Raw genomic sequence first — 13,612 nt, forward strand, 5'->3', positions numbered from 1 at the left:
TGCGGGGTCGAGGACGGAAGCCTGGCACAGCTAGGTAAAAGAGAAGGAAGTGGGTTTCAGCGTAAAGGGCGGAGCCCGAAGATAGTGGGAATGAGAGGAGGGACCGGGAAGAGTTGGAATTAGAACCGGGATAGTCAATACGGATTTTAATTGGAGGGATTCTCTTTCGGTCGAGGGCGCTGCCGCACTCGGGGTCTTAATGTTAGCGTCATCCCTGGCCTCTCCTCGCCCTCCCAACGGCTATCGAGTCCCTGGCCTGGGCTAGGCCATGCAGTCGCCACACGGACCCGCAGACGGTCGGGGCTTTCCATTGCCACAGCTTTCTGACCGGCCTCTACCGTGAGATCATGCACTATCCAGACACCCAAGCAGTGTCTAAGGCACGGTCTTCGTTCCCCTGCTCGAGGCTTCAGCAGGGCCCCGTGGCCTGGCCTTTAAAGACATTCGTAATTAGACCCCCAGCTCCCTTTCCAGCCTTCCCTCTCTGTTTATTAACCCCTTTCACACTATATTTTGAGGCACATTTGACACTTCATCGACCTCTGGGTATCTGCAAGCATTCCCCGTGCTTGGTGTCATTTCTCTCATCAGCTCGGTTCAGGTGCCACCGCCTCTGTGAAGCCTGTGGTGATCCCGGTTATCTTCTCATTCTTCAAAGTCTATTTGTATAGAGGCTGTTGGGTGGTTAGAGTAATGGGCTTGGATTTATCAAGACGTGATTTCGAATCGTGCCTCACATTAACCCGCTCTATGGGCCAGCCAACTAATCTGTAAAATTATCTGCAAAATCATAATAGTCCTACTTCATGGTTGTGAGGATCTGAGATAGTAACATATGTATGTCTAGATATCTATCACTGCAAATGAAAGTATTACAGAACTACTAGCTATTACTACATCCCCCCGTGGATCACACAACTCCCTTGAGAGTGCAGGCAGTTTCATTTGCCATTGTGTCCCCCAAGCCTAGTAGTGTCTTGCAGAAAGCCCTTATATTCCTCTCTGCCAATCCATACCACAAGTAGTTTATGATTTGGCAGATTCCTGGAAAGTTGTTCAAGGAGAAGAGGATAAGTGATTTGCCCATCCAGGATCACTGAGCTAACAAGTCTCAAAAAGAGATTTGAACTTGGGTCTTCCCAAGACCTTACCATGATACTTCTATCAAATAAAACATTCATGTGGTACTTGGATGGGATCTGCCCTAGCCTTTAGGGGGCTAGGGTTGGGCTATTTAAACACATCATAAAGCTAAGTTACAGAAAGGGCATCTAACATAGTGGGAAGGGCACTGAACTGAATCAGGTGGCCTGAGTTCATATCTTGGGCTCTGCTGGTTGCCGGCAGTGTGATCTTGGGCAAATCACTTAACCCAAGCCTCAGTTTCCTTATCAATAAGAGACAATAAATGCACTATGTCAGTGGGATGTTATAAATTGCAAGGCACCAAATAAACATAAACTTTTAAGATAGCAAACCCCAGGAATGTGAGGTCATGTTCTTCCTCCTTCTGTGGCTTGAGGGTGTGAAAAAGGCTAAAATCAAGGCAGCTCCAGGACCTGGAAAAGCATTTGGGGCAATAAATGGAGGAGTGAAGGAGGGAGTCAGGTGTCACAGTAGCCCTATTCCTAACTTCTCCTCCTCAATAAATACAGCAGGCCAGATTTCATGACTTTTATTCTCCCACCCACTCCTCCCTTACAAAGGAGGTCTCTACCTCCCTCCAATACACACAGGCCTAAAAACTCCTCTGCCACAGGGTAGAAGGTGACCCTACAGAAAGAGCCCTACAAAAAGATGAAGTCCAGGGGGAGAAGGAAGATCAACATACCTATAGCCCCCACCATGGGGGGAAGGGAGGCACCCCTGTGCTGCTGCCCCAGCCCCTATATACAGTGAGGGAAGTAAAAAGGTATCCCTCCAAGATACAGCACCAACCTCAGCATGGAGGCAAAGGGAAAGTGAGAATGACCCCTCCTCCACCAACCCCAAGTAGGAGAAGGTGATGTTCTAAAGGAGGGCACATACCACCTGCCCTACTGCAGTTCAGATGCAGCCTCAGCACCAAGAGTGTGTATGTGTGTGGGGAAGGCAGGGGGAGAAGGGAGTGACTTCTCTGTACCAGCCCCCTTCTTCCCCTGAGTCCCAACACCCCAACACAGGGGTCTCCACCCCATGCCGCAGCCCAGGTGAGGAGAAGAGATGAAACTGTGATGATACATCCAAGGCCTTTGTTTATTTCTTCTTCCGTTCCTGGGAGCACCGAGGGCAGAACCTAGGGAGGAGGTGGCAAAGAGGGGCAGATAGGTTAAAGGAATCTGGGGAGAAACTTTTCCTCAAATTTAGTCCAAGGCTCAGACTCAGGCTACCCTCAGCCATACACTCACCATTTCCCTCGAGGCTTGGTTGTTAATCCGACACAAGCAAAGTGGAACCACTCAATGGAACACTGAAAGAAGGTGGGAAGAGGAAGCAAAATTAGAGGGAAGGAGTTAGAATTCCCTTCATTTATTCTACACCTCTCTATCTTCCTCCTCCCCCAAAAAGGATCCTCAAAAAAAATGAGTCGGGCTAGGCTGATTCTGGCTCCATTTCATGCATTCAGTTGCCTCAGAGTTCAGGTCATTCTTGTCTTTTTCCTCATCTAACCAGTACCCTTGTCACCTTTTCAGAAAGTAACATCCTCCAAAAAGAAAATGGCAGATAAAGAGAATGCTTTCCTAACAAGATCTGTTTCAGTTTGTTTGAAAGAAGCCAAAGCCTTCTTCTCATCCCCTCCCTCCACCACCCCTCCTTAGCGTCCCATCCCACAAGCAAACCAGCTCTCACATCAGGGTTATCACAGCCAATCATCTCCCCATAGGAAACCTGGTGGCAAAGACAGTAGGTAGGTTCATTGGGATCCACTGGCATATCCAGCACATCTGAAGGGTGGACACTGCCAAAAGTCACTGAGGGCATACCATACTCAGGGCTTCTAAAAAAGAGGTAATGGCATACGTTATGAGCTTCAGATATGAGGGGAGGATTTGGGGATGGGGACAGAGTTAGAGAGAAGTTATCCTCATTTCTAGCCACAAGTATTGGGCCACTATGTAAGAAAAAAAGGTAGAGGACATGGAGGAATGGAGGTAAGGATTTTGATAAGACTCTAACTCACGTGCGCACAAATTTCAGCTTCTTCTGGGCAGCCTTGGGAGCCTCCTCATCTGAGTTCTTACCCTTGGAACGAGCACGGGCAGCTTTCTTCTCCTTCTGAACCCGGCCTTCTAGGAAGGAGGGGAAAAGCCAGGGGGCAAGGAGACCAAAAGATGGGTTAAGCCCCATTTCACTTTTCTGTTCCTTCTGACCCAACTACCTTCTTCCTTATTCTTTTAGAGTCATAGAATTTAGAGGTGGAAGAAATAATCATCTACCTCAACCCCAGTTTTTCTAATAGGGAAACTGAGGCCCAAGGTCATATGGATAGTAAGTAGCAGGTAGTATCCAACCCCAGCTCTTCTGACTCCAAATTCATTATAATATTCTGCCACTATTAAGCCTTTCTCCTCCCTCTGAAGATTTACCCTACCTCCCAGAACCCTGGCCCACCCTTCTCACTTTTTTTTCCTTTGCTTGAAGAGCTGTCATAGTCACTTGACTCAATCTGTTTCTCTTTCAGATCTGCCTCAAATCGGGCTAGATCTGTGTCCAGTCTTCGAATATGCTTATCCACCTGGGAGAAGGGTAGGGGGGAAGAAGAGAAGGCAGGGAGATAAGAGAGTGGGAAGGATGAAAACTAATCATAAAGAAAATTATAGAACCAAAACGAATTCCACAAAGTCCCCCAAACCTATGAAAACTCCCAACACAGCTGAGAAGTCTCAAGACGCATGGGAATGAGCAGAAGGGTAGAGAGGAACATGTGGACCCTGGTCATACCATCTCGTAGGTCTGCATGGCGAGCTGCACCTTGTCATCTCCAAATTCTTTGCACTTGCCGTAGGCTTCCTGGATCTGCTTAAGTAATGCCAGCTTTTCCTCTGAGTTGAGGCTGCGGGCGCTACTCATATACTCAGTGGCCAGCTTGTCAATCTCTGCTTTCAGGTCTATAATAGAGACAGAGGCCTGGTCACAATGCCCCCCACCCCCCAAATAGTTGATTGAACATATTCTCCCTAGACCCTCATCAAATTAAAATGCACAGAATATTCAAGGAGGGGTTGAAATGCTACATGGACCAGACTTGTGGCTCTCTGGTACTGGGAACTTTCACATGAGGAAACTCCCTCTACCAATGCAGGTTGGCAAGTTGTGACCTTCCCAGAGTTACATAGCCAAGATGTGTAAGCATGTAACACTCCATCTGACTGATAACCAAAAGTGATGCCATCAGCATTTCCTCCCATCATGTATAGCAAAACCTGAAATTAAATGTGAAGGTATCTCCCTTTCTACAGCTTTCACATCCTAAGCATACTTGTGAGTTTTTGGTAGCTGTAGAGTCTATTCACAAGGCCTGTCACTGTTTGCATGCCTCAACAGCTACTCTTATGTCTTCTCTCAAAAACTACCCACCCTGGGTCAAGTTGTTATCAATCCATCCACTATTATTGCTCTCGTGATGTCTATGCCTCATTGGATGCATACCTTCTGTCAACCTGCTTCCCACCCTACTTCAACTAACCTGCTTAGGCTTCCTATTGGAACCTATCGCCTAGACCAACTAGAATATGTTAAAGTAGATTGGCTTGGAGACCGGTGGTATTCCAACTTATTACTGATGATCCTGGTTTGCCACTTGTTGCTTGGTAGAGCTCATTGAAACTGTTGATGAAACTGCTCATGAGATTGGTTGTGTTGACTATAATGGGTCCAGGTCTTGCACAAAGTTGGGCAGAACCACTGCTCTGCAGATCTTCAGTTTGGTACGGTGATTCATTCTATGTTTGCACTACATTTCATCTGCCAGTTTCCCAAAAAACATATTATAAAGCATGCAAACAATGACACGTTCTCTGATATCTCTTCTTGTTGTGTGCACTTCAAAAGTTGGGACTGGATTACAGAGAAAACAAGTCAGTCCTCAGCATTCGGCTGCTCCTGGATGACCATTTCCAGGAGTTTTGATTTTGTGACGAATTTACTAAGATGACCTTCCCGATGGGACTCGGTCACCAGCTTTGCAGATCATCTGTTGTTATTTCTTTGAGCAGGACTATATAAAAGAGAAAATACTGTACCTATTACACAACCCTCTAGTGATGAGGGGAAAATGGACCTGATAAGGCACTATCAACTCTGATGAGACCAACCTGACCATCGGGGAGTAGCCTCAGGCTCCAAGTGAATTTCTCAGGGCAGCCAAACTTGCTCAAGAGTTGCCAGAGTGCAGGTCCACAGATGATATCTAATACTTCTGTAAGGTCGAAGAATACAGTGTAGAGGTCTTGTTGTTAATCTGTGTATTTTTTTTTTCAGTTATTTGCCATGAAGCAAAGATTATGTCTGCCAACATGAGTTGCAGTCAAAGCCACACTGTGAATTCTGTGGCAGTACGACTGATAATGAAGTGTAGCAGAAGTATTCTGGAAAGGGCTATACCCCCAAAGAGATGCAACTACAGTTGAAACCATAAGATTTTCTGACTGTCTTCTTGAGGATGGTAATGAGGTTAGTGTCTTTGAACTCTTTAGCTCTTTCCTCAACACTCCATTTGTCGAGGAAAAATTTGTGCTGATGTCTAGGCTACCATTACCCTCCCTTCATAAATTTCAGCAGGTAAAGTGAACAGAGGAGCAACAGTACCCTGTACATCAGACTGTACACACAAACACCAAACTGAAGGATAAATCATCATTCACTCTAGACACAGATAAATGTACACCTCGGTTTGTACGCACCCTCTGTTCTCTGGTCTAGGTCCCGCATGAGCTGGAAGTTTCTCTGGAGCTCAAAGGGGAGGTTTTCAATACCTGGGGGGAAGAAGAGGCTGTGAATTGCTGGAGGTCACAGGGTTCCACCGTATCCCCCCAACCTACAAAACCTCAAACAGGACCCTGAAATGCATCAATAAGAGTAGTGGTCCAAACCTGGCAGCAAAGGATTAATTACATCAAACCTGACTAGCACCAGGTCCTTTTTGGTGGGAACAGGGTCTCAGATGCATGAGGAAAGGAGGTTCAGTCCTTTCTTGTTTGGTAGTTCCTGTCCTCCCTCCACTCACTTAAGGGGGAGGAGGGTGGACAGGCTGGAGGGAGGAGCCACTGGAGGGTCTATTCCTCTAAGAAAAAGGAGATTGGTGAATTTCATGGTTACAGACCTGCTGACAGGTGGGACGCCTGGCCAGGCCACATCAACACGGTACACCCCACCCCTGGCAGTCCGGGTCTAAGGCAATCCCCCTGCCCCCCTGACCAAGCGACACTCCTCAACTTCTCCCAAACCCAAACCGATCAAGCCCACCTTAGCTGCCCCTCCCGGGGCTGAAATCCCTCAGCTGAGGCAGACCCCGCCCCCACTCCTCCCCTCCTTCCCTTTCTTCTCAGTCGGCTCTCTCCCCCCCGCGGGCCCACCGATGTGCGCATGTCCCATCTCGGCTTAGCCCTGCACCCGCGCTAAGGCTGCCGACCCAACACCCGCAACCTCTTACTGTCCAGATAATGCTCCAAGTACATTCCCGCCGCCATCTTGAAGCAAAACAAAGCAACTTCCGGTCTGTTCCCGGAAGTGATCGAAGACCCTCCAGGGCTCGAGCATATTCCGGAGACAAGGTCTCTTCCGCCCTTAAAAGGGGGGGAATTCCGCCCTTAGTGAGTTTCCAGCCCGAACGCTTCCGCCCGTTATCTTCACCTTCCTTTCGGAGGAGAGACCTCCCTTTGGCTCTTGGGGAGGTGCTGTAAGCTTCGGTTCCGCCCTCACCTGCTTGTGCGCCCTTGGTTTGGGAGTCGAGGAAGAGGAATAACGTCACTCGCTCTCGCCATTTTGAATTAAATTCCCTGGCTCCCCGTCCTCGTCCGAAAGGAATATAGTTTCAGAAAGCCAAAAATATGCACTTTCCTTGTAGTTGCTTTAAAAAAAATTCGCATCCAATTTCTCATTAGTATGTATGTGTGTGGAGGGAGTTGCATTCTTTTTATTTCTTGTTGTCATCTCTCTGTTGGGTGGAATAGGGGAGCAACCAGAGGAAATGGGGGAGGGGGCGGCGGCCCTGACCCTGGAATGACGGAGATTGGGGATTAACTATACGTTTTAGCCCGGCCAGTGCCCAGGCCTCAAAGGCGGCCAAGTAGTGTAGCGGGTAGAGTTCCAGACGTGGGAATCAGAAAGACGAGTTCAAATCGTGTCTCGGTGTGTCACCAAACCTCTCAGCCTCAGCTCTCGCCTCCGTGAAACGAAGCATAGTAATAGCACCTACCTCACAGGATCGCTGTGAGGACCAAATGAAATAATGTATGCAAAGCACCTTGCAGACCTTAAGAGCATTAAACAAATGTGTTATCGTTACAATGGCATCACCCAAAGCTGGGGAGCTTCAATCCTTGAAGGATCTGAGACAACCAAAGAGCAAATTTCTCCTCCCAGAGCCGCTCACCTCTAAGCCTAATGTGCCAGGCTAATTTGCTCTTCTGGTTCAAGTGCACTTCTATAAGAAAGTCCACCTTAGCAGGTTAAATAGCAGTACCCTGTTACCTAGATGCACTCTGTACACCCATCACTCAATCTGCCTTTTGCCCACAATTAAGAGCAAGTAAAGGTATGAATGGATAACGCCTGCTCCATTACCAACTGCTAGGGCATGAAAGGATTCAAATAATTTACTGATGGCCTGTCAGTCAAACAACATCACCTTTGATGGTATTTTTAATTAGCATATTTTCCCCAATAAAATTCAGTAATAAACCCACTTCCCAATTTAAATAAAAATCACCACTGACATCACAGACCAGAACAGTGCAGAAATCTAAGGACTAAACACTCTTTGGGCAGATGCAGGGATAGTACGCCAAACTCCTGGTAATTGTGAGGCTACACGGACCTTTCCTGGACCAGGAAAGAACAGCAGAAGACCCAAGTAAGCAATCTATTTCTATTGTCGGTGCTAAGGCACTATTTTGGCCTAGCCAATCTATATAGAGAGCTTGCATCAAACTGTCTCACATACACTCTCTCATGTTCCAAAGAAGGGGCAAGCTAAGAAAAATGCCAAGGACAGAGAAGATGCTTATGCGTCTAATTCCAGACTAAAGGGGGCACTGTTTGATTAATTATCTACTAGCACTAAGTAGTGGGCCCTGTTAGCTGTTGTTTTCCCATAGGAAGAGACACTAGCACAGAACTCTTATTACTAGCTAGCAAAGGGTATTTTATACTTAGAAATCTTGCACTTATATGTTCTATAAATATTCATTAGTCACCATGCCAGAGCCCTTATGTTGTATCCAGTAAACAGGTATGCATCTCACTAGCTTATACCTAGCCAACCACCCCTTCTCATTCCTCTACCCAGACCCTAGTTCGGTTCTCCATTGCCTCTTGCCTAAATACTATTGAAACAGCCTCCAAGACAGTCTTCCCACCTTATTTGGTCTTCTTTCTTCCCCTTCCATTGAAAATCCTGCCTCATATTGCTACTTATTTAATCCTCCCAATGTATAGATTTAATTTCACTTTTCCAATTAAAAAAAATGCCTTCACACACTGTTGGAAAAAGTTCTGGATTTGGAATCAGAACTGGGTATCAGTCCCACCTCTATACACTATTTGTATGACCTTGAATAAGTCATAGAATCTTTTGAGGCTTTAGGTTGGGTTAGATGGCTTCTAAGGTCCCGTTTAGTTTGGAATCTATAATCCCACTCCAGAATAAACTCAATCTGGCATTCACAGTCCTCCACAATTTAGCAAAAATAGCACATTTACAAACACCTTTAAGATTTAGAGAATATTTTTCTCAGAACGCTGTGAAGTAGGGAATGTATAGGCTTCCCATTTTACAGAGAAAACTAATACTCAGATGTGAATTGAATTGTTGAAGATCACACAGCTAATGTCAGAGCCAAGACTTGAACCTTAGCTCCCCACCTGCCAAATCCAACAGAAGTTCTTCTGTTTGACCTTAAAAGCCCTTCACGTGCTAGCTCCAATCTACCTTTCTAACTTTATGTATTATTCCCCTTCCCATGTTTTATGGTCCAGCTAAACTGGCTTCCTTGCTGTTTGTTGTGCAAGATATTCCATTTGCCATTTTTATACATTGTCATTGGCTTTCTAGAATGCCTAGAATGTGCTTCTTCCTCAGCTCTGCCTAGTAGAATCCCTTGTCTACTTCAAAACTCTGCTAAAGTGGCACCTTCTACTCTTCCTCTGATCCCTCCAACCATTAGTACTCTTCCCCCCATAAAATTACATTGTGTTTATTTTGTATATTGTATATACCTATTTATATAAATTATTGTCTTTCCTGATACAGTGTAACCTTCTTGAGGACAGAGACTTTAATTTTTGTTTTTGTATCTCTGGTGCCTAGCACATACATGGCACAGGTGTTCTTAATCTGGGGTGCACAGGGTCCCAAAGGGGTCTGTGGATACGTTTCAGGAAGCACATGAACCTGACAAACCACATGTTGATTTCAATACAGTTGGTTTCCTTTGTACTCCTATATATTATATGTTATTCACTTAAAAAAATATTCTGAGAAGGGGTCCATGACATAGAAAAAGGTTAAGAACCCCTAATTAGTTCTTGATTGTTTTTCTACAAATTGAACACTCTTTCCATTGAATCACATTGTTTTACCAACCATTATACCTTACCCTACTTTTCCCACTCCCCCTAATATCCTCTATGCCCCAACCAAACTAGACCTTTTCTACCTGTCTTAGTCCATGTTTCTTCTACCTAAAATGTTCTTGCATATTCAGATAAAAACACGAGAAATAACAAAACAGTAAAGGTTAACAGCGAGTTGATAGCTATGATAAAAAAAAAAAGACAAAGTAAGAGTCTAGCCAGTTTTACTCTTTTTTTGTTTGTTTGGTTTTTGAGGTAATCTGAGTTAAGTGAGTCACCCAGGGTCCCACAGTTACTAAATCAGAAGCTGAATTTGAACTCAGGTTATCCTGACTCCAAGGCTGGTGCTCTACCCACTGTGCCACTTAGCTGCCCCCAGCTAGTTTTATTCTTGATTAAGGTCACCTGACCCAAGTGAACTACATCCTTAGGTAACTATATTCTCAGGTACTAAAATAACTTTACAGATGTGATTGCGGAGCCATTATTAATAATATTTGAAAAATTATGGAAAAATAGGACAAGCACTGTAGGAGAAGGGCAAATGTCCTGATTTTCAAAAAAGAATTTTCAAACTATAGGGTGATCTTTACTTAAATTCCTGGGAAATTCTAGGAAGAATCACTAAAGAGATGGTTAGCGAACTTCAAAAAACGGAAGTTATTGAGAAAGGCCAGCATGGTTTCAACAAGACCAGGTTGTGCCTGAATGAACTTTTTGAAACTTTGGCAGTTACTAAACTGATAAATCAGAAGAATGCTGTAGATACCTCTTACTTAGATTTTTAGTAAAGTACATGATAAAAGTCTGTCAGGCCCTTCTTGTAGACAAGATGGGGATATAGACTAGACAATGGTATAATTAGATGATTTGGAACTGATTGAATGGCCCACCCTCAAAAGAATAGAAACTAATGGTTCATTGTCAAATTGAACAATTTTATCACTAACTTAGATAAAAGCATAGATCGCATGCTCATCAAATCTGCAAATGATCTAGGGCAGGGGTGGGGAACCTGCCCCTTGAGGCCACATGTGGCCCTCTGGGTCCTCAAGTGCAGCTCTTTGACTGAATCCAAATATGTTCTGTGAAGTTTGGGTCAAAAGGCCCCACTTGAGAACCTAGAGGGCCTTGAGGCTGCAGGTTCCCCACCCCTGACCTAGAGCTTGGTGGTGTGTACACAAAGGATGATAATCGAACCAGGATCCCAAAAGATCTTTATGAGTCTAGAGCACTGGGCTGAATCTTAAGATGAAACTCAACAGGAAAAAATATAAACTCTTATATCTAGGTTCAAAAGGTCAATTTTACAAGCACAACAAAGGGGAGGCATATTTAGACAATGGTTTGAAAAAGATCTGGGAGTTTTTAAGGGACTGTAAGCTCACTATGTCAGCTGTGTGATTTGGCAGAGAAAAAAGGATGGTGATGGGTTCTCTACTTGAAGGTCTTCTAAGAGAGGTTGGATGACCATTTTTCAGGTATGTTGTAATAGCTCAGCCCTGCAGCCAGACTATCTGCTTCTGATCTCTTTGAACCAGGGTCAGTCCCAGATCCTACTTACCTCCCAGTGTCTGTCTTCATATCAGGAATTTTCTCCAGTCTTCTGGATGGAAACCATTCCCTGACTAGACTTACCTTAAACTGCCAGATCCTTCCTCCTGTCCAGATTTCCCACAGGCCATGCCACTGCCTATCTCCCCTGCTATGAGGTGGGCCCTCTGGACTTTACACGACACAGCACCACCACCTGACATGAGGTTGGACCTTGAACATGTCGAATCACCTGCCAGACCTCTCCTCAGCCACTAATATTCTGCCTGGACTCATTCCTCAATCATCAGCATACTCCCATCCTCTCATAGGTCCCCTATCCCAATGGTTCTGAAGTTGGTTGCCATTGTACAAACCCTGTTCCTTATTTCCCACTCTCCATTCCCTTCTTGCTTTCACGCTATCTGCTTGGTGATCTCATCAGTTCCCATGGGTTCAAATATCATCTCTGTGCGGATGATTCCCAGATCTATGTATCTGGGCCATACTTCTCTCATGAGTCCTGGTCTCGTATCACCAAGTGTCACTTGGACATCTCAAATTTGGCATGTTCAGAACAGAATTCATTATATTCCACCCCCACATCCTCCCCTTTCTTATTTCCCTATTACCATTGAGAAGTTCCTCTCAGTCACCCAGATATACCTTGGGTATATCCCTTGACTCTTTACCCCCATATATCTAATCTGCAGCCAAGCCTTGTCATTCCCTTCTTTCTAATTACAGAGCTGCCACCCCTACCTCTCACCTAGATTATTGCAATAGCCTAATTGGACTCCTTATCTAAACGATCTCCCCACTCCCATCCATGCTCTACTCAGCTGCCAAAGGGATTAGGAATTTCCTTAAGTTCAAGTCTTATGTTAACCCTATCCAATAAATTCCAATAGCTTCCTATTACCTCTAGGGCCTTGTCCAGCTTTTAAAGATCCTCACAACATAACCCCTTCCTACCTTTCCAATATTTACTCCCTTCCATGGACTCTTCCAGCCCAGTAACACTGGTCTTCCTGTTCCTGAACACTCACTGACTATGCTTTCTCACTATCTCCTATGCCTGGAGTGCTCTCCCTCATCATTTTGGCTCTTTTCTTTCAAGACTCACCCCTTCCTACTGTTAGTGGCTTCTCTCTGAGATTACTTTTTTACACTGTATATATCTTGTATGTGCAATTTGTTTTTAATGTGTTCTCTCTCCTTAGAATGTGACCTCCTTGAGGGCAAGTACCAGATTTTTGCCTTTGTACTTTGCACAATACCTGGCACAGTGTGTGCTTGCTGACTCTTTCAGGTATGAGATGGACTAGGTAGCCACTGAAGTACTTTCCAACTGTCAGATTCTATGATTTTGTATCACGGTGGATAACTAGCAGGACTTTGGCATCAGCAGACACGGATCTAAATTCTACTAACATACACTACCAAGTCACAATCTCTAATTTCATCTTTTAAATGGAGTACTTGTAGTACCTACTTCACAGGGTTATGAGACTGAAATGAGATAAAAGGCAAAGCACTTTGTAAACAAAAAAGTACTACACACTAGTCATTAACATCTTTTAGTCCTAGGGATCCTTCAAATCCTCTCAAATTCCACCTTTTCCTCTATGAACTACTGTCATCTAATCTGAAATTCAGGGAGAGACCCGTGATTTCAATGGCACAGGTTATCTCCCAAGTGAGGAAAAGACCTCTATTAACATAGAAAATCACTTTCTTTGCAACTTAAAAGTGCTAAGAATTTGCCTGTTGCATTAGGAGGCTGATTTGTCTAGGGTCAAACAGCTAGCATGTCATGGGCAGAACTTGACATCAGGCCTTCTTGACTCAAAAGCCAGCTCTTTACCCACTGCACTGTGTTGTCCCTAATCTTCCTATCAGAAATTTACTTTTTCAGCATTCTCATAGCACTTTGTACCTCATGCACTTTTCAATTTTGTCTTATAGTTACTTGTATACATGTTTTTCCTCAGGCTAGGGAGTTTTCTTAGATTATCATCAACGAGTGCTTTGCACTAAGAACTAAAATACTTAATTTAATTCACTTTTAACTTTTGTTCTTCTTAAAGACATCTTAATGAGCATGTGTACATGCCTAAGTGCTGGGTAGGAATGGACAGGCACTGTGCTTCTGGATAGTTGGACCTGTGCTTGCTTCTGGTGATATTTCACTTATCTCTTAACCAAGGAATAGGGAGACTTTTCCACACATATAATGAAAACCTGTTCTCATTAACTGTTCATTTTTTCAGACCCCCCACAGCATTACTCGTGCACAGGAAAA

The 13,612-nt window shown here is 44.6% G+C and overlaps 1 protein-coding gene across 9 annotated transcripts; it reads right to left on the reverse strand.

Moving 5' to 3' along the window:
• Window positions 1-2,214: 2,214 nt before the first annotated feature.
• On the reverse strand, window positions 2,215-11,502 carry ING4 (inhibitor of growth family member 4). Of its 9 annotated transcripts, none has more exons than XM_036761307.1 (9): window positions 11,413-11,502; window positions 6,632-6,913; window positions 5,883-5,954; window positions 3,922-4,088; window positions 3,601-3,715; window positions 3,161-3,269; window positions 2,830-2,977; window positions 2,388-2,449; window positions 2,215-2,275 (listed from the first exon to the last, which is right to left on the reverse strand). In XM_036761307.1, exons 2-9 carry the CDS (start codon window positions 6,666-6,668, stop codon window positions 2,236-2,238), a joined length of 750 nt encoding a protein of 249 aa, XP_036617202.1. In that variant the 5' UTR covers window positions 6,669-6,913; window positions 11,413-11,502; the 3' UTR covers window positions 2,215-2,235. The 9 variants fall into 9 exon arrangements, with proteins under 9 accessions (XP_036617202.1, XP_036617211.1, XP_036617203.1 ...); XM_036761316.1 differs by lacking the exon at window positions 11,413-11,502 and adding an exon at window positions 5,295-5,398 and having other exon boundaries at window positions 3,922-4,107; window positions 6,632-9,670; XM_036761308.1 differs by lacking the exon at window positions 11,413-11,502 and having other exon boundaries at window positions 6,632-6,764; window positions 6,901-9,663.
• Between the last annotated feature and the right edge of the window lie 2,110 nt (window positions 11,503-13,612).

This window comes from Trichosurus vulpecula, chromosome 5 (assembly GCF_011100635.1).
Source record: "Trichosurus vulpecula isolate mTriVul1 chromosome 5, mTriVul1.pri, whole genome shotgun sequence".
Lineage (NCBI taxonomy): Eukaryota > Metazoa > Chordata > Mammalia > Diprotodontia > Phalangeridae > Trichosurus > Trichosurus vulpecula.